Here is a 20649-nt window from a genome sequence, read left to right on the forward strand (position 1 = left end):
GTGTCCAGCCCTTTTCAAGTGTGGGCCGTGAAGGAAACTTCCAGAGTCTCAGAACAAGTGAAAACAGTATCACAAGCGTGTTGCCATTTCTCACGTCCCGATTGCGTGCGGGGGGCCATGCCGAATGCTTCCTCGTGGATCTTCACCATGACCCCGTGACATGGGCGTGACCCCCTTGTCACATAGAATCTAGACTTCCTGACGTTCAGGGAGCTCCTCAAGGTTCCACGGCTGACAGGATCCCTGAGCCGGGATTCTCATGTAGTTCTGTCTCCAGAGTGTGCCCCGTCCTTCCAGGTGGTTGGGATGACACCTGAGTCCTGCCCGTGGGTGGGTGGGTGCGTCCACATCTCTGACCGGACGGTCCGTTTCGTCCAGCATTGCCTTTGGGCTCCAGGCCCTTTGAGTTGGTTGTCAGCACGTCTGACGATGGCTTCATCCGGACGGGGACCTCGTGTGAGCATTGCCGCGCCCACGCTCGTCATTGATCGGCTTTGGAACGAGGCCTCTGATGGTCTCTTTACTTGCGTGTGCGTTTGCTTTGAGGAGCTGTGTGGTGAACACATTTTTGCCACGTGTCAGGTCAGTCAGGCTCGCTTCACTGTATATTCGGGTAGGAGATAAGGTGCTGTGCTGGTACCGTGCCCTTGCTTTCTTTGGGTTCTTGGATTTTTGTATTTACCGTTTGACGTGACAGCAGCCGGGTAGTTGAGGCTGTGTTCTCTGTCAATCCAGTAGGTTCCCCCAAGGGAGCATACGGAGCAGGGCTGGGCGTGTGCACTGTGCATAGAACGCTCTCCGAGCTGATTGGCCCAGGTGGGAGGAACAGTTAGCAAATCAATTAGTTGTCCTTCTGTTTACACTTTATTTCCAGGGGCTAAATGTTCGTTTGTTTAAGCCAGACTCGCTGTCTTGTTGAAATGTGTTACCTTGTGAAAGTGTTGACTGAGCTTGGCTCCTTCGTATGAACTACAGCTTGTGACTCATTTGTTATGGGTATAGAATCAATTCCCAACATGTTAGGTAAGAAAACAAACAGCTTCCTTGTTTTATGAAGTGTGAACAGAAGAAAACTTGTTAATTTCCTAATTGTTCTCCCCTGCCCCAGACAGAGCTCCACACTCGTAGCTGCGGCAGTAAACTTGAGCTTGCTCGTAGCACAGAGGTGTCGTCAGTCACTGCTCCTGAAGGGAACGATGATGCGTTTGTCACAGTGCCACTGTCGTCCCTGTCATTTATGTGCTACACGTCTCGCGTATCTCTGTAAAAATTGATCTTGTATCGTTTCATAACGGAGCGGTGTGAATGCGAAATGCTCACCTAGGAAAGCATGCCCTCGATTCAGTCACGACTCCCCCGTAACTGTGATCTTCAGGGGCGCTGTAATTCACCCTTCATGCTGCTCACGTTTCCATCGTTGGCACGTGATTTCGTGTCCTTCACAGGAAATTTTGCCCATTTCGCATATCTGAGAATTCTACTTTATCCCCCCAAGCAAATGAGATGTTTTTTTTTCCGCATCAAATAATAGATCCTGAATAGTTTTTTATTCCTCACCAAAAAAATAATTTTTTTTTTTTTAAATAAAGGTACTATTTTGCCAATACAGAGTGGGGTCGTAAACTCAGCTGGGTGAAGTTGTCCTGAAGCTTCTTCCTCAGCCCTTCAGGGGCTTCACCGCTCACTCCAAGCACCTGAACTTCCTGCTGACAGTAGGACTAACAGCTGCTGCCGCCAGTCCTGCTGCGCGTCACCGAGCGTTGGCTGAAGCCATCGATCCCATTCTCGCAGCTGCCCTTGGAAGTGAGACCCGTCATTCCGTTTTATGGGCGAGAATGGCAAGTCTCCGAGGTTAAAGGACTTGTCCAAAGTCACACAGCTCAGCACTGCTGCAGAACCAGGCTTTGGGAACCACAGTCCTCACTCTTAATCCCAGGGCTGCGCTGCACATCCAGCTCCTGGAACGCTCCGTGTTCCTTCTGATCTCCTAGCTTTTGCACGTGCTCTTGTCCCTGCAAAGCCTTCTCCACAGCGCACCCCCCCCCCCACTTGTCCATTCAGTGCCAGTTCATTCGCCTCCCCAGCCACGTGTCACTTCTGCAAGGAGGCCTTCCCTGTGAGCCCTGTGTGATACCGTCTGACACCAGGCTGACGTATGTTCCAGGAGGATTAGATCACGTCCTTGCCGAGGGCTGGTGAGGGTCAGCTGCTTCCTTGCTGTGCCCGTCGCCAGGCTCTTGCTCCTTTCTGGACCCCTCGTCTTCACCCCAGGGCAGAGGCATTGACGGTAGCTCTCCCTCCCCTTTGAAGACGTCACAGTCAGCACCCCAGTCCCGCTGGAGGGTGTGCCGTGGGCTGTGGGAGGAGACGTTCGGTGCAAGGGTTGCCTTGGGAAGCTTTGAATTCGGTCTCAGGTGGGGCCGCTAACAGCTTGGCCATAAAATTTCCTTCTGCGCTTCTCAAACCCGTGATCCCTTCCCGGTCCAGCCCTCTCTAGTGTCCTAACCTCCCAAACTCTCTGTGCCGAAGAACGGGTTATCTTTCCCCCAAGCCATCCTGGACCAATATGTTTATAAAATGTAATACAAGTGAATTACTAGAAAAAAAAGTCAAAAACTTAAAAAGACACAGATGCTTCAAACCTAGATTTTCTTACAAGATTCAGGAGACACAGCATAACCCCGTTGAACTGTTAGCACCCTTTCTGACTTTTCCCTCTCACTGCCTGTTTTCACTGACTGACGGTGGTCTCTAGACTTTGACTAGCACTCTTTAGTGAAGTGACCCTGGGGACGATATTTAACCCGTGAGCCCCACTTCCTTTGTCAGGAAAATGGAGCCAGTACGGCTTACCCTGGCATTCTGCCGGAAGGCGGAAATCATGGATGTATTTGTCATTGCCTAGTGTGTGCCAGATGCCTATTAAATAGTAGGACATTTCTCACCCTGTTTCCGGCACCTAGAAAAAATTGCAGAAATTAGATTTGTTTTCTTCCCGTCTGCCTTGGGGAAACCAAGGACAGCTGGTCACAGTGTTCTTCAGCGGGTCTGTGCATCACAGGCAGGTGGAGAGCTGCCATCTTTCACCGGGACGTGTATTTCCAGACGGTCCCCAACTTAACGGTGGCTCAGCTTACGGATCGTCAACCTTATGATGGTGTGGAAGTGAGAGCGCGTTCAGTAGAAACTGTGCTTGGAGTTTTGAGTGTGGATCTTTTCTTGGGCTAGCGATGCACGGTACGCTCCTCTCTCGCGACGCCAGGCGGCGGCCACGGCTCCCGGTCAGCCTCGCGATCACGAGGGTCAGCAGCACCGGTTACGCTGACACCCGTTGTGTGCTCCTCAGCCTTTCAGTTTCTCCCTTCCTGTGCAGCAAATTACGTGAGAGATACTTAACACTTCATCACCAAATAGGCGTTGCGGTAGATGATTTTGTCCATCCGTAGGCTCTTGCAAGTGCTCGAACATGATTCGGGTCAGCGGGGCTAAGCAGTGGCGCTCGGTAGGCAGGGGGTGGTAGCCATGGCTTCATCGCGACATAACCCCGTCGTAAGTCAGGGAGGATCTGTGGTTCATCCGATCCTGGGAGGGGTGCTTCTCTTCACGTCTAGGCCTTTTCAGTGAACAGCTAGGAAATAAATACTTTTTGGAAATTGAAAAATATATCACGAAATCTTGCTAATATTTCTAATTTAAGTGTAAAATTATTTTCTGGATTTAATCCTTTTTTATGCTGAAAATCTTAGTTCCTTAATAACATGAATGACCCATTTGCTTTAAACTAAATATAGAGGCACGTGGGTGGCTGTTGGTTAAGCGTCCGACTTCCGCTCAGGTCATGATTTCACAGTTTGTGAGTTCAAGCCCTATGTTGGGCTCTGTGCTGATGGCTCGGAGCCTGGAGGCTGCTTCAGATTCTGTGTCTCCCTCTCTGCCCCTCCCCCATCCGTTCATTCTCTCTCTCTCTCTCTCTCTCTCTCAAAAATAAATACACATTAAAAAAATAAGTGCATAACGGTTCAGAATAACGATACCAATAGGAAGCAGAGACAGCTGAATGCCATTCTAAGATTTCTGTGCAGTTCTCTCTGAGCTTCGGATACGTCTCACTAGGGGTGTAAAATCAAATACTGTTTTAATTTTGTGTAATTTTTCTTTGTTTTACATGCCATTGGATTAATGTGTTTCTGTTTTCTATTTTTATAACTTTGTAAATTTAACTTTTCTGCTCAGATGTAATTGACGTAACGTACTGTGCTCATAGAACATGACATGACTCAGTATTTGTGTGTTGTGAAGTTATCAACACAGTAAGTGTAGTTAACATCCGTTATAAATTTAATTGTAGAGAATTATATAAAATACATACAGGATTCCAAAGTCATACTTGTATGACCAGGTGCATTCACAGACATCTGCCTCCCTTTCCTGCTGCTGCTGTCTCCCTCTCTCCTCATGCCCTGTGGACAGCCATTATTAGTTCTTTATTTAACCCTTTCTTGTGTCTTTTGGGAACTCTAAGAAAGTTTGTATATTTCTCCTCCTTTATTACACGGAAGGTTCACGTATAAGCCTGTCTGCGGCTTGCTTTTTTCACTGACCGCTGTATCCTGGTGATCCCTCCAGGTAGTGAATTGGGCCTTCTTCACTCATTTTCACAGCTACACGGACGTGTTTTGCGTCTGTGCTGTCGTTCGTTCAGCCGGCCCGTATCGGAGAACACCTGAGTTGCTTCCAGGATCTTTGTTTTCATAAGTTGCACTGCCTGCAACATCCCTAATTGTCAGAGAAATGCGAATCAAAACCGCAGTGACACGTCACTTCGCACCCACAGGATGGTTAAAATAAAAGACAGACACCGACACGCACCAGTAAGAACGGAGAGCAGTTGGAACCCTCATACGTTGCTGGTGGACTAGAAGACGGCACAGCACTCTGAAAAGCACCCCAGCAGTTCCTCCAGATGTTACCAGGACCAAGCAGTTCCTCTCTCGGGGTACGCAGCCAGGAGAACTGAACATAAATGTCCCCTCGAAAACATGTACACAGATGCTCACAGCGCGGTCACAGTAACCAAAACCGTAATGACTCAGACGCCCATCTACAGATGAACAGATAAATAAAACATGGTCTCTCCAGACAGTGGAATATTATTTAACCACAAAAAGGAACGCGGTGCTGGATGAACCTTGAAAGCATCGTGCTAACTGAAAGAAAAGGCCACGCACTGAAAGATTCCATTTGTACGCTGTGTCCAGAAGAGGCAAATCCGTTGACAGAAAGTAGATCAGAGATTGCTAAGGGCTGGACGGAGGAGACATGAGGAGTGACTGATGGGTATGGAGTTTCTTCCCTGGGATAATAAAAATGTTCTAAAATTGGATAGAGGTGATGGTTGTACAACTTTGTGAATAAAACTAAAATCCACTGGGTGGCTCCGTCGGTCGAGCGTCCAACTCTTGATTTCGGCTCAGGTCCTGATCCCAGGGTCGTGGCATCAGACACCGTGTCGGGCTCCACGCTCGTGCTTGAGAGTCTCTCTCTCTCCCTACGCCACTCTCCCCTTCTCTCTCTGTCTAAAATTTGAAAAAAAAGAAATCCACTGAACTCTGTCCTTTAAAAGGTGCGCGTTACCGTGTGTGAATTGTGTCTCCTAAAACTGTGCCGCAGTGAGTAACCTTGTGCAGGCAAAGCCTCCGTGGGGCAGTGCAGTCGGAGGTGCTGCCCTAGGACTGGGAGGGCTGCATCGGTGAGTAGGTGCTTCACCCGGTGCAGCCCGTCCACGGGCGTTGTGCCATCTGGCGCTCGCTCCAGCAGTGTGCGAGGACGCCGGCTTCCCCGTCGCCTGCGTGCGTCGTCAGACTCGCTCGCTTGCCGCTCTGACGGGCGAGAGGTGGTGTCTCCGCGTGGTAACAGTTTGCAAGGTTGAACGTCTTCTGATGTCTCTGTGGTCCAGCTGCGTTTCTTTGTTTCTGTGCCGTTTCTGTTCATGCACTTGATCCATTCTTTTTCTATTGGATTGCTGATCTTTTCTCAGTTTTTACGAGTTCTTTGTATATTAAAAGATTAACCTTTTGCCTGTAATGTTTTACAAATAACTTTCCTAGCTTTTATTTGCCTTTTTTTTTTTTTTAATGTTTACTTATTTGAGAGCGAGAGGGAGAGCGTGAGCAGGGGAGGAGCAGAGAGAGAGAATCCCAAGCAGGCTCCTCACAGTGTAGAGCCCAATACAGGACTTGAACCCACGAACCATGAGACCATGATGTGAGCCGAAATTAAGAATCGGACGTTCAACTGGCCGAGCCACCCAGGCGCTGCCCCTTAATTTGCTTTTTAAAAAACTGCAGGCAAATTTTAAAAACCTCTTTTCCCAGTTGCTTCTGGATTTTAAGTCATAGTTTGGAAAGCTTTTCCTACTCTTCGTGTAGAAAAACTGTCCACTTACTAGTACTGTTAAACTGTGATAAACTCAGATTCGTTCGGAGTTTACCCTGGCGAACATTGCTGGGGAGAGATCCATTTTATCCTTTTTTATATGGCTGTCCAGTTGCCCCCGCATTTTTAAGGAAGGGTGAAAAGAAAAATAGTGTATCCCTTTCTGTTCATGTCTGCTTTTAAAGATTTCTGGGTCGGTGTACGTGTTTGAGATACCGGTTTCCCCTGCTCTCCAGAAGTTGCTTGTTCCCATGAAGCCCCGTCAGCCGAAACGGCAGAAAGCAAAGAAACGATTGCCCTTAATTAAATGGAAAATGTTTTGAGCGTTCTCTGTCCCCCAAAATACCCTACCAAATCCTACCAAATAACACATAAAACCTGAAGTAACACTGTGTCGTAAAAGCAGGCGTGATGTGATAACTCCACAGTCTGTGTAAAGAGGACACAATGTACATACAGCGTAGTTCAGCTTTCACCAGGATCAGGGAGACCGCGAGCGCCCCGCCCCACAAGGCCAGAGGTGGTGGGATAGGTGTTGGGCTGGGTGGTCGGAGGTCGGGGTGGTGGCGGGTGCAGGAGGCTGGGCTGTAGCAGAGACAGGAGGAGGGTCTTCTGTTAACTAACGTCTCATCGTCTGACTCCATTAGGGCAGGCAGGTCACTAACGTCTACACCTGCTGTGTCTGCCTGCCTCGATGTTGGAGGTCGAGTTTCGTCGTCCGCTGTGGCTGGGGTGGCAGGCTTCAAATACAGCAGTATGCTGTTACGTTACCGCAGTGAGTGAGGAGACCAGCAGGAGAGACAGACCGTCTATGATCTCTCACCCTGACCCAGGCCTTTTTCGGTGTATAAATGTGCCTTTTCTTTTCTCCGCAGGTGAATGAGCTGGATGGCATCCCCTTGATCCTGGACAGCTGCAGCATCGATGACAGCAACCCCTGTATCCTTGCACGTGAACCCGTGAGCATCCGTTCACAGTCAGGGCCCTCCGTGTGACTCCCTTTCCCTGTGTTCCCTGGCCCTGTGGCCGGCTGGCTTTCTTGGGTGCTTATTCCTAAGAACTAAGCCACTTTCTCAGAGTCGGGACGCCGGACCAGCCCTCCTGCCGTCTGTGCAGTGCAGTGAGCTGGTGTTCAAGGTGAGTGGGACCTTCTAAAGCAGTCCTGTACTCACGAATGCTTTAAACTCTGGGGGGGAAGACCGCCCACCCAGGGTCCCTGTGTGCCTCCTGCCGCCGACGTCACCTTTCCAAAGTGTGTGTTCCTCGGAGTAAATGTGAAGAATCGTGCTTTTTTTTAACTTTTGCTCTAGAGATTCTAAGTATCAAGTCCTTTGAGAGGAACCATTTTAGTAACGGTTTCGTGCCAGAGAAGCTCGAGGGGCGCCCTGCGGCCCCAGGAATAGGGAGAAACACTTTCGTGGCACCACCTACCTGTCTTTGACGTGTTCTGGCCTGTGACCCTCTGTTACCCAAGTGGGGGCGCGGGGGGGGGGGGGCCCGGTTCTTGCCCTTGGTTGACCACCCTGCTTGCAGGGTTCTTCGGGGAACCCCATTACTTCATCCACTTCACCAAGGAGTGACGCTAGGAAGCTGCTCTGATACCGTGAGGAAACCGCATCCGGAAACCAGGTTGAGCCCGGTGAGGTTTGAGCGGTATTTCCGTGTAAGTTCGAGACTTCCCTGGCGAGAGCCGGACTCCGTCCAGTCCCTCGCCCTGGCCGCTGCGTGCCCTTGTGCCCTGGGCGCCTGCTGGGGGCGGGGCTGGCGAGGAAGGACGTTGAGAGCGTAACCCTCTGAGGGACAGTGAGGAGCCCGGCCTGGGGCTCAGGGGATGGGGGTCGGGGGGGCGTGCGAACAGCACCCCTCACTGTGGCTTCTGTCAAGAAGACAAAAGGAGTTGATAAAAATCGTGTATTGAAAGTAGGTGGAGGGAGGACTGCTCATCCCGGTGCTGACGACACTGTCATTTGTCTGATTAGCAACAGAAGAAAATCTCCGATTTTAAAGAGCACAACGGTTTATAAGCTGAGTCAGGAAAAGACAGAAGCCTCGGAAGACTCGTCCTTGAGGCAAAACAAAGTTGGTTCGCTGCATCGCATTATAATCAGCCACTACAGGCTCTGCCCCCCACAGTCTGGAAGTCTTTTAGCCCCAAAAAAGAAGGGAGGAAAGAGAGCTGGGGGTCACAGGAAGGCAGTGAAAGGTCACTCAGGTGCAGGGACAGGTGGTGCGTTTCCTGAGGACAAAGAGGATGTATCCCGAAACGAGACATTCACCCACAGCGTTCTGCTCCCTAAACCGACCTCCTGGTGAAGAAGACGTTCTATCACTGGTCTCGGCTCTGACCGAGAGCAGGGGACGGCCCGGCCCTTGCGCACAGCGCGTCGTGGCTCTGCAGACGGCCCGCCTGTGGTTCCACGCTTACAGGGTCTCCCTGGCAGCCTCCTGGGCGGCTCCTCCGTTCACTCACTCCTTCCTTCCAGAAACACTCACTGACTCCTCGCTGTGCGCTTACGCCCGTTACCTTATTTAATCCCGGCAGCGCCACGGAGCACACGCTGTCGTCGTCGCCACCCCCGTGTTGTGGATGAGGAAACACGGCAAGGGAGTCTCAGAGCCTCGTCCTGCGGGCCAGACCCAGAGTGCAGGCTTGGTGTGTGCCCGGTCCCTAGCCATTTTGCTGTGCTTCCTCCTTAGGAGTCACAGGGCGGGGACGGAACTCATGTAGGGAAACCGCAATAACCTGTTCATGTGGCGGAGAAATTATTCAGCTTTCGAAATTGAAAAAAATGTATGTGGATAATCTGTATAGATAACTGGTGTCTTTACAATGATAATTAATGAAGAAGTGCAAGATCCCAGAATATTCTTTAAATTGTCAAGATAAGTTAAAATCCCACGTAGTTTAGTATGACGCATATTCATTCCTTCTTTGGAGTTTTATTTACCAAAGCCGGCCAGATTGCAAAGGCCTATAAAATATGCATAAGATAGGAGATACTACATACTAAGATACCAGAGCAGAAGGGAAATTGATGGTTGAATGGTCAGAAACGAAGAGGCATTAGAGCCTAGGGGATCACGTTTTAGGCGGGAGCCATACACTTGAACCTGGCGTTCCTGGTAGCCAGCGCAAAAAGGACACGATACGGATTATGGAATAAAACCACACCAGTGCCCTTCTGTGCTGCTCCTCGGCTCTGACTCAGAAGTAGGTGTTCCAGAGAATTCTCTAATTTCCCTGACTTCGCCTCCTTACCTCCCATTTACCCTTCCCCACCCATTTTAGGTGTTTTCCTTTCTCCTACTTTCTGTTCATCAAAACAATACATCTTTTTTTTTTTTTTTTTTTTTTTTTTTTGTGCCAAAAGGTACTGAGTGAGGCCTCTTACTCCACTGGCCACACTTTAAACTCACTCTTCGCCCTTTGTTTTACTAGCTGCTTTGTACACCTAAGTAACCTGCTCTGTTGCTGCTTCTTGATGTGTATATTGGGTTCTGATGAATCTATTACGACATGAAGATTTATTTTCTTATAAACCACCTTCACTCCTCGCTCTTCTCATGTCACTGTAGTTAAGACTACAGATCTCGTTTACTGTTGCCTGCATGACTAACAAGGCTGAGCATCCTCTAACATGTTTGCCATTTGGATTTCGTGTGTGTGTGTGCGCGCACGCGCGCGTGCATGTGTGTCAGTGGACATAAAACATGCTTGAGCAAACCTTTTGACTATTTTTTCATTGGGTTTTTCCTTTATAATTTATTTGTAATAGATCTTTTTATGTTCTAAACAGAAGTTTTTAGTCAACTACATGGTTACTAATGTTTTCTTGCTCCCATTGTGTGACTTATCTTGTCATTCTCTTTATAGTTTATTTTAATTAACAGGAGGTATTAACAGTTAATCAAATTTATCACTTTCCCTTTATGGTTAGTTCTTTGGTGTGTATCTTGTTAAAGAAATATTTTCCAACCCTGAGGTCAGGATGATAATCTGTGTTATCTTCTGAACACTTGATAGTTTTACCTTCTCTGTTTAGGTCTGTAATTCCCTTAGAGTTGATTTTTGTGTATAGTGTGAGTTAGGGGTCTATTTCTATATTTTTCCATATGGACACACAATTGTCCGAGCCCAAGTTCCTGAAAAGAACATGCGTTGTTAGCTGTAGTGCCCTCTTTATCACAAGTATATAAATATGTGTGGGTCTGTATTTGGACTCTGTTTTCTTTTCCATTGATCTCTTTGTCATCCTTACTCTTTAAGTGTCGCTTTCTAACATGTCTTGATATTAGTTGAGTCAAATCTTCAACTGGTCTCTTCTTTTTAAAAAGTGTTATGGGGGCGCCTGGGTGGCGTAGTCGGTTAAGCGTCCGACTTCAGCCAGGTCACGATCTCGCACTCCGTGAGTTCGAGCCCCGCGTCAGGCTCTGGGCTGATGGCTCGGAGCCTGGAGCCTGTTTCCGATTCTGTGCCTCCCTCTCTCTTTGCCCCTCCCCGTTCATGCTCTGTCTCTCTCTGTCCCAAAAATAAATAAAAAACGTTGAAAAAAATTTAAAAAAAAAAAAAAAAAAAGTGTTATGGCTATTTTTGGTCACTTGTATTTTACATAAAAGTTTACATACAAGAACCAGCTTGTCAAATTGTACACATGTGGTTACATGTTTATGTACACCTACATGTACATACACACATGAAATCAACCAAAAAAAAAAACAAAAAACCAATTTAACCAACAAAAATTTAAATCCGCACATTGAGTTCTTCATTGAAGTTGCATTGACTAAAGTCCATTTGGTGAGAATTGACATCTAAACGATACTGGATGGATCTTCCAGTCCATGAGTATGGCATATCTGTCCATTTATTTAGGATTCTTAATTTTAAGCTTTTATCCTTTTCTATGTATTTTTATAGCTCCATTGCATGGATTTGGGTGTATGTTATTTTTGTTACCATACATTTAAAGTGTTTCCTAAGTTCTGTCATGGTTTCTTTTTTGACCCCTGGATTATTTAGAAATGCATTTCTTAATTTCCAAACAAATTGAAAATTTCTAGTTCTCTTTTGGAGCTTGATTTCTAGCATAAATGTGTTGTGATCAACGAGCACATACTTTTCTGTCCTGTGAAATTTATTGAGACTGCCTTTATGACCCAGTATATGGTACTTTTTTGCAGCTGTTCTATGTGTGCTTGCAAAGAACATTTATTCTCCAGTAGTGGGAAGCAGCATTTTATCCATGTGTATTAGGTGAAGTTTGTGAAAATTTTATATTTTTACTGATATATTTGTCTCCTTTCGTTTATCAGTTACATAGAGTCTTAAAATACCCTTCTGTGATTATAGATTTGTCTTATTTCTTCACTTAGTTACATAAATTTTTCCTTTGTATGTTTTGAGGCAGTGTTATTAGATAAAGGTGTATGACAGGCCTTGAGAAATGTTCCTGTTGTCAGTATAAATTGAACCCCTTTAAAACTCTAAAATTATTTGTTACTTGATATTAATATAGCTCCTCTAACTTGCTTTTGGTTGCTATTTACATGGTATAACATTTTCAACTCTTTTATTTTCAACTTGTCTGTATCAGAGGTGCTTCTTGTGAACACCATGTAGTTGGGTTTTTTTTCCCCTTAATCTAGTTTGACAGTCTCTGTCTTTCAGCTGCTGCATTTAGCCCATTTATATTTAATATAATGTAAATGCTGACCTATTTGTATTGAAGCCTCTCTGTCCTTCCTATTTTATTTTCTTTTTCTCTCTTTCTTGCTTTCTTTTGGATTATTTTGTATAATTCAGTTTTTATCGTTTTCTCATTTAAATGCTCTCTGTTCTTTTTTTCTATTCCGTTAATAGTTTCCTGGGAAAATTACAACAGGCACCCCTAACCCCCTTCCCGGATTATACAGGACCATTTTGGCACCCCCAACTTACATGCTGCTGTTGTTGTTATACACTTTAATTCTGTTTTCAAACCCCTAATGTCAGTGTTCACTTAGATCTATCCACATATTTACTACTTTGCCTGCCCTTCACTCCTTGTATCTCTTGTTTGTCCAGCTGGGATCGTCTTCCTTCTGCCTGAGGTCTTTTTAGAATTTCCTTTAAAGTGGGGCCATTGGTGGGGAACTAGTTGAGTTTGTTTGAAAATGTATGCCTGATGCCACCATTTTATTGGGAAAGCCGCAGGATCTCTACATTTTAATTTTAATGCGTATGTACGGTCACCTAATCCCACCATCTCCCGCGTGGTGTCTGCGCCCTCCACCCTATCTGGTGCCCTCCGTGCCAGAGCGTCTCTGTCTTATCCTTGGTGTTGAGCTGATGAATCTTCCAGTCTTGTGTTGAGATAGAGAAAGGGGGTCTAGGGGTACACGTACATGTTAAGTGTGCAAACAGGCCTTCTATTTTAATTTTCACCTTTACCTTCTGAAGAGATCCATGTGGTCACCAGCATCTGAGCTGTGAGGGATTCTGCAGGGCGTAGTGTTTCCCTGCCGTTCAGGACCAGCTTTCTTGGGTTTGCTGAGGTAGGTGCTAGACCCCCTTACCCAGCCGTAAGCCAGTGCCCTGTTACTTCTTTTCTGTCTGCTTTTTAGCATCTACCATTCTTTTTGTGCTTGAGAGTTTGTGTCTTTATTTTAAGAAATCCAGTGGCTCTCCAAAAGGGGTGTAGATCGGTGAGTGGGCTCCTAAGCCTCATCATTTGCTTACTGTCGCCAGCCATTACCGTGTGCCAGAACCAGTGGTGCTCTGTTGTTCCTACCATTTTAAAACTCAGTTCGGCAGAATTAATCCCTCGCCTGTAACATACTGCCTCTTTCTTGGCCCTCACGATAGTACCTTCTGTAGGTTTTCCTCAGGTCTTTCTGGATCCTTCTTCTCTGGCTCCTTTGTTGCTTCCTCTTCCATGCAGCGTTTGCCCGTTGGAGCCCTGCTGGAGCCCTGCTGGACATTCCAGAACCCGGGGGTGCTCGCCTCACCCTGCCTCTTCTCCCTAAGGAGTCCCACCCGTTTCTTCCTTTATTCATTCCGTGTTTAGTGAACGTTCTTCACATGCCAGACACTCTCCGGGCCCACGGAATGACAGCGAATCCTGTAGGGAGGCTGTGGCGACCGGTCTTCCAGGCAAGAGGGGATGGTGGCTTGGGCCAGTCCGTCCGGTCACCGTGGAGATGGGGAGACAGAGTTGCATTCTGGGTATTCTCAGGGTTTCAAATACCTGTTCACCCGTGGCTCCCAGACTCAGTCTGTAGACAGAGCTCTCTCATCTGCTGGTATGTCTTCCCGGTATTCCAAACCCAGCACGTCCACAGTTGAGCTGTTAATAGCTCCGTAACCGCCCCCCCTTCCTCCGTAATTGGGGGAATGGTTTCAGGCCAGAGATCCGGGAGCCCCTTGCCATGCTGATTCTTTTTCGGTCTCCTGCCACTAACGTGTCACCGCGTCTTCCCGATTCTCTCTCTGGAGCACGTCCCAAGACCGTCCACTTCCTCCTTTTCCAGTGGCACCGTCCCGTTCACGCTCTCCTCACCCCGGCCTGGGTCAGCGGTGGCTTCCTGACTCCTGTTCCCCTCCTTCCCTCGGGGTGTCCGGGAAACACGGACTCCCCAGCCATTCCGTGAGACCTCGCAAAACAACATAGGATCCTTCCTCTCTGCCTCTGGACTCTCCCTGCCCCCACACCGTCTGTCCCAAACACGCTCCGTTGACAGAACCCCCAAGACTGCCCACCGTGCTCGGAACAACCCGGAGTCCCCAGCACAGCCTGAGGGGCCCCGTCTGATCTCGCCGCTGCCTCCTCTTGCACTTTTGTCCAGAGCTGTTCTCCCCGCCGCGGCACTCCCCCCACACGCTTTCTTACTGTGGCTCACGTGCGCCTCATGGTTACCACAGGTAGTCACCTGCACCGACCTCTCACCTGAACTGCTCTCCCCGGGGCCAGCCTTCCGCGTGCTGGGTGCTCGGCTCCCGCGGTCTCTTCCTCAGCCAGAGGTCGCTGGAGCCCGGCCGGGTCCGGTCACCCCTCCTGTAACCTGCCGTGTCTGCTCATCGCAGTGTGCCACCAAATACTTGTGCGTTTACGTCTCAGTTGCCCTCTGGGCCAAGTGCTGTGAGGACAGGGACCGTTTTTTTCTGTTCACCCCGGTACAATCTGCCACTGTCTGGCACCTAGTAAATGTCCAGTAAACACTTCTTAGACACACAGACGTGTGGGTACAACACTGAACAAATAGCAGCCTGGCGAGAGGCGTGTGTGTGTGTATTTGGTGGGAACAGGGGCGGTTGGCAGCACACGAAAAATTGCTCCTGTGGGTTCTGTGATTCTTCGTGAATTAAGTCTGCTCGGCAGTGACGGTGTTTCAGATTTGTTTCGTTTAACCCCCTCTTCTAATTAACACCAGCCAAGTTTTTACAGAACTTTAATTTCAGTATTTTGTGTTAAAAATCAGTAGATATTTTGGGTATGTTTAGACGAGGAATCGTGCTGATAACAATCTCTCCATTCTCTGATCACTCAGGGTCAGCTGCCGTGCACATGTACTTAACCATGCTCTGTGGGATGGGGGCTGAGGCCTCGTGACGCCGTGGGGAGCAGTCCTCGGTCCCCAAAGGAGATCAGTGCGGGGGACCCTGTGAGACTGCCACTTTCTTGGCCACCCTTGGGGATTAGGAACTTCAGGCTGGCTCTCCTATCAGAGCCGCCGAGGGCCGCTGCCCCTGCCCCCAGGCTAGGAACGAGGCCCGAGGCTCCATTTCTTGGAGATAGATTCTAGAAACCAGCGGGGATTTCCAGTCTCAGGGAGAGGGCAGCATGTCAAAGGGGCGCTTCACTGGGAAGACCTGCCCTCCACAGCTGCTCCAGGGGCACGAGCCCAGCCAGGCCCCAGCTGTTCACTCGCCCGCTCGCTTGTGGGTCACCCACAGTAATGACACGGTAGCTGAGGCCATCGGAAAATTCCAGCCCCACCACCACAGGGTCAGTTCCTTGTTTGTCAGTTTATTGTGGCAAGTGGGATTTTTTGTTGTTGTTGCTTCCAAATAGAAACCACTGAGCTTTATTTGAAATGTTTTCCTTTTATTCTTTTTTGATCTGTGTTTTCATCAGCTGTCCTTGATGTGGGCTGTTTTGTTTTGTTTTTATTGGAGGGGGAGGGGACAGGCATAGAGAATCCAAACAGGAGTTTTTTTCTGTTCTTTTCTCTTTTTTCCCTTCCTTTCTCTTTCTCTCTCTTTCTCTCTCTTTCTCTCTCTCTAACACTGAAACACCTCATTTGTAAGTTTCCTTGCGTACAGAAATGTAGCAAGTAGTTTACAGAAATATTAAACAAACTGTGTTTTCCCCTGTGACCTGACCCGTGTCGAGGAGGTGTGGCCCGGGGCAAGAGTGGCAGCCGCTGGGTCCAACACCCGCACCCCACCCCTCCTAGTTTGTAAGCACTGCATTTACTTTCTTTGGCCTTAAGCTTCTTTGCTTATAAAACAGGCCCTACTCCTATCCTCACAGGATCGTGATGGACGATCTCATGGTTTATGGGTTCAAGCCCTGCATCGGGCTCTGTGCTGACAGTGTGGAGCCTGCGTGGGATTCTCTGTCTCTCTCTCTGCCCATCCCCCAGTTGTGCTCTCTCGCTCTCGCTCTCTCGCTCTCTCTCTCTCTCTCTCAAAATAAACTTTAAAATGTATATATTTAAAAACAAAACGAACAGGAGACTCGTGGCATTTCAGAAAAGAAGAAATCCAAATGGCCAGCACACCTGGGGAAAGAGCTCGGTGTCATCAGTCAGGGAAATGCACAATTAACCCACAGTGAGAAACCCACCGGAATGGCTAATGGCGAGGGCCGACAGTATGAAGTGATGGCAAGGGTGTGGAGCAGCAACCTGAACCTCCGAGCCTTGCTGGGGAAGACGTAGATTGGAGTAACCCCTTTGCAAACGTTCTGGCCGCGTCTCCTAACACAACGCACACACCCGGCCTGCGAGCCAGTGGTGCCCTTCCCGGCACCTTCCCCCGAGGGGAGTGCACGCGTGTGTCTTCCAGGCGTGCAAGAGCCTTCACAGCAGAGCCATTGATAATAACCCCAAGGTGGGAGCATCCCGGGACTCATCCGTGGTAGAAGGGATAAATGAACGGTGGCCTGTTCCTACCATGTGTGCAGGTGGGAAGGTGGGTATTACTAGGGAAGGGGCACGCGGGGGCCCTCCGGGATGGGGTGCGGGCGCGTCCTTAGTCTCGGTGTAGGTGGAGTCACGGGGACACATCCACGTGAGGAAACCCCTCAAGACGTGCCCTCGGATGTGTGTGTTCTGTTGCGCCACGCACAAGTTTTTTAAGTCACCTTTTGGGTTCTTCCCGCGTGCCACGTCCTGTTCCGGCCCCTTCACTGGGGCTAACACCACCCGCTTCATTGGGAACGTTTATTTCCATTTCCCGCCGAGAACGCTAAAGCCCAGGCAGCTGGTTCCTTGACGCCGGCCGCTCCAGATTCGCCCAGCGCGGGAGGGGCAGGGCCAGGGTGCAGGCCCAGGTGTGTCTGACTGTAAGGCCCGTGCTTCGTCCGAATTCAGGGGTCTAGACTTGCCCGGGCGTGCTCGCTTCGCTCCGTCACGGCGTTCCTTTCAGGCGTACTTTCTCCGGGACACGTGGGTAATCCGCTGTGTTGGGTACGAAATCTTGGACCGATCTTGCCGAACGTGTAGCACGTGGTACCCGCTCAGCGCTCTGTTGCAACCGTGCATGATCAAGATGCACCCCTGAGCCTGGAGATGGACCCCCCCTTCCCGTTTCCCCTCCCTCCTCCTCTGGAACTCTAGACCTGGGTGTCTTCCTCTCTGGGATCCTTCCGTGACCCCCGGGACCAAGCAGAGCGCGCCAGCGCGTCTTTATGGGTCAGTTGCGCTCCGCGTCCCCGTGACCACACCGCACGGACGGACCCGCATATGTAACCCCTTCCCTCGAGGACAGCTTACCCCGGGTGGGATCTGTGTCCCCGTGCGTTTACACCTCGGGACACGCTCCACACTGGACCCCATGGATCCAAGGGAGCGTTACCAGAGTGTGTTCCAAAGCACAGAGTTTTATGTGGTGTCTTGAACGGCTATTACTTGAGGGAAGGCTTCTAAACCGTATGTCCGTACCTGCATATCTGTGCGCACACGCACGCACACGCACGAACCGTGCTGCCCAAGCCTGTCTCCAGCAGGACTGCGTGGAGTCCTTACCGTTCTTATGTGCATTTTGGAGACTCTGGACTGTAAGTGCCACATCCTGGGAAATGATGGAAATATATTCCATTCTGTCCTTCTTATTTATTATTTTATTTTCATTTTAGAGGGGGAGGGGCAGAGAGGGACTCTTAAGCAGGCTCCGTGCTCCGCGCGGAGCCCGAGGTGAGGCTCAGTCTCACGACCCTGGCGTCGTGACCTGAGCCGAAGTCAAGAGTCCGACGCTCAACCGACTGAGCCACCCAGGCGCCCCAGCTCTGTACTTACCGGGGAGTCCAGGCTTGTGACTGGACCTGCCACGCAGCAGCCAGAGGGGGGCCGTTCAGAGAAGTGTCTGAAATACTTCGGGAGGGCACAAGGGGCTAGAGTTGGTGGGGTCCGTGCGCTTCCACACCAAAGGAGTGCTGGCGCCGTGTTCACAGAACGGTGCCTTTCTGCTGTCAGTACCCTACACTGCCCACCCGGACGTTCAGTGCAGCGAACGGCTAGGAAGTCGTTCTGAGGGAAAGCTGTCCCTCCTCTTTCTGGAGGGAAAGAGCCATTTATTTTTTATTTACTTCTGTGTTTCTGAGTCCCCAGCATGAAATAGCTGATAAACGGTGATTATTTGTTCTGTTCCTTTAATGCTGTTTTAGTTGAAAAAGATAAACTTTCGGTTTAGCTGGCCAGTGATTTAATTTGGTTTTGTAAAGCCCCTCGCTGCTTGTCTTGCCTCTCACCTAGTGCGTTTGAAGATGTACAGACCCAACATTTCTCCCCGACCAGAGCAAACAAGTCTGTACACACACAGCTTTGCAGGTCAGGGGAGGCCTCCCCGGGGCCCCGTGTGACGTGAGCCAAGCACGGGCCGAGGACCGGACAATGTGCGGGTGCCGCTCCCAGGCTGCTAAGAGTGTGACACGCTGCCACCAGCCCCCCGACACACACACACACACACACACACACACACACACACACGGATGCATCTAAATGGCACCATTCACAGTGAAAGGGGAAAGAAGCCCTGTTTGTGTGGCTTTTATGGTATCCTAGCAACCAGGTCCCCAGGGCCTGAAGCCGATGGCCGGAGGAGTCCGCGTCCTGTAATGAATGAGGCTTTCACAAAAGTGGACCGCTTCCTGGTTCAGGTGTCGTGGCAAGTAGACCATTTTTAAGTGAGACGCACACACTTGGAGTTGCGCTCCTTCGGGTGGCCCCTGCTGCGCGGTTTTCCCGCGTCTCTGAAACAGAGGCTACAAATGACGAGCATCGTCAGCGCGCAGATTCTGCATCCCGCAGGCTGAGGCACAGAAAGTGGTTCTCCCCGAGGGCGCCCAGAGGTGACAGAGGTGAGAACCGCCGGGGGGCACGCGCCGCCCACGCCTGTCCTCAGGCTGTGTCTCGCCGAGCCTGGTTGCTCAGCCGTTCCCATCTCAGAGGTCAGGATGCACCAGGGTTGGCTGTACCTTGTTGACTCACAAAGAGCAAGATTGCCTGGGGTCGCCTGGGGGACTCCGTCGTTAAGCCTCTGACTTCAGCTCAGGTCGCGATCTCGCTGTCCGTGAGTTCGAGCCCCGCGTCCGGCTCTGTGCCGACAGCTCGGAGCCTGGAGCCTGCCTCGGATCCTGTGTCTCCCTCTCCCTCTGGCCCTTCCCCTCTTGAGCTCGCTCTCTCTCTCTCTCTCTCTCTCTCTCTCTCTCTGTGTCTCTCAAAAATAAATAAAGATTAAAAAAAAAAAAAAAAGCAAGAATGCTTGGGGTTTATTCTCACCTAAGCTAGGAGATGGGAGTCTGCCCTTTCCCGTGGTGAGAAGCCCGGGGTGGACCGTGTGGTCTGCCACCTCCCCCTTGGCACGCACTCAGCCTGCACAGGGACCAGGGCAGGGCTGCCGTCACACCGCAGGTAGTGTGCGAGTGGCCGTGGAAGCCGCTTCCTTGGATGGCCTGTCACTTCAGCCACCTGGCTTTGCGATGACACAGCATTTTCGCCATTTTACTTCCTGATAGTTCCTATTAACGTTTGAAGTAACACCACGTAAAATGCGTTTGAAACCTGAAACAAAACGTCATGCAAAGATCTGTTGCCACCTATTCTTAATCTGAAGGATCCTGCGGCACACTTGTGGCTGATTAATATAACAGGTGCTATTATATACCGATATATACTCATACTGATGAGTAGAACTTTAGGGAAAGAACGTCTCTGGGGATATGTATTAGACATCCTGGCCGAAATAGTTTCTCCCGACTGGTCTTCCATGGTCGTGGTGAGTTTGCCAGCCTGAGAAAGTATTTTGAATTCTGAAACTACATGAAAGATTCATTCCTAACGTTACTCTCTTTTCTCCTGGGCTTTTCTTGGAGCAGTGGTAGGCTGACGAGCAAGATGGAGAAGACAGTACAGAGATTTCCTGTGCATTTCCATCCCCACCGGGGTGGGACGTTTGCCGCACGTGGTGAACACCCACTGACATGTCCTTGTCACCCATGGTCCGCACTTCCCAGGAGGATTCGCTCTTGGTGTCATGTGCGCTGAGTTTGGACAAGTGCGTAAGGACGTGCATCCCCCGTTGTAATACGTGGAGGCCCGGGGAATCCTCTGTCCTCTGCCTGCAAACGCAGATCTTTTTCTGATCTCCGTGGTTAATACCTTGTTTGGAGTGCCCTGCAGATGCCGGGATCACACAGTAGGTGGCCTTCGCAGACTGGCTTCTGTCATTGGTGCTCCGCATTCCAGTCTGCTCCATGACTTCTCGTTTCTTTTTTCGCGCCGAGCGTCGCATTGTCTGCACGGACCAGATACTCACTTTTCAGAATCGCTTCCTGTAACGTTCTGTCTACGTGGTGGTCATTCTGCACCTGTCCCCCAGCGTCTCTACAGTACGGAGAAGAGCATAAAGAGAGCTTTGCTGATTCTTGACTTTGTGTTTCAGAAAATTGCTATCTCCCGTATGGATTTGACCATAAAGAAATGTCTCAGGGCCGCCTGGGTGGCTCAGTCAGT

At 49.7% G+C, this 20649-nt stretch overlaps 1 protein-coding gene across 4 annotated transcripts in view; it reads left to right on the forward strand.

Annotated features, from left to right (window-relative positions):
* ATXN10 (ataxin 10) overlaps positions 1-20649 on the forward strand; it is a 167409-nt gene that overhangs the window by 130965 nt on the left and 15795 nt on the right. For all 4 annotated transcript variants that reach the window (XM_053895388.1, XM_053895389.1, XM_053895386.1 and 1 more), the window contains one exon: positions 7311-7374. In XM_053895388.1, the coding sequence (XP_053751363.1) occupies positions 7311-7374 (64 nt within the window). The remainder of the gene's footprint in view (positions 1-7310; positions 7375-20649) is intronic.

The sequence above is a fragment of the Panthera pardus genome, unplaced genomic scaffold (assembly GCF_024362965.1).
Source record: "Panthera pardus isolate Hobbes unplaced genomic scaffold, ASM2436296v1 HiC_scaffold_6, whole genome shotgun sequence".
In the NCBI taxonomy this organism is placed as follows: Eukaryota; Metazoa; Chordata; class Mammalia; order Carnivora; family Felidae; genus Panthera; species Panthera pardus.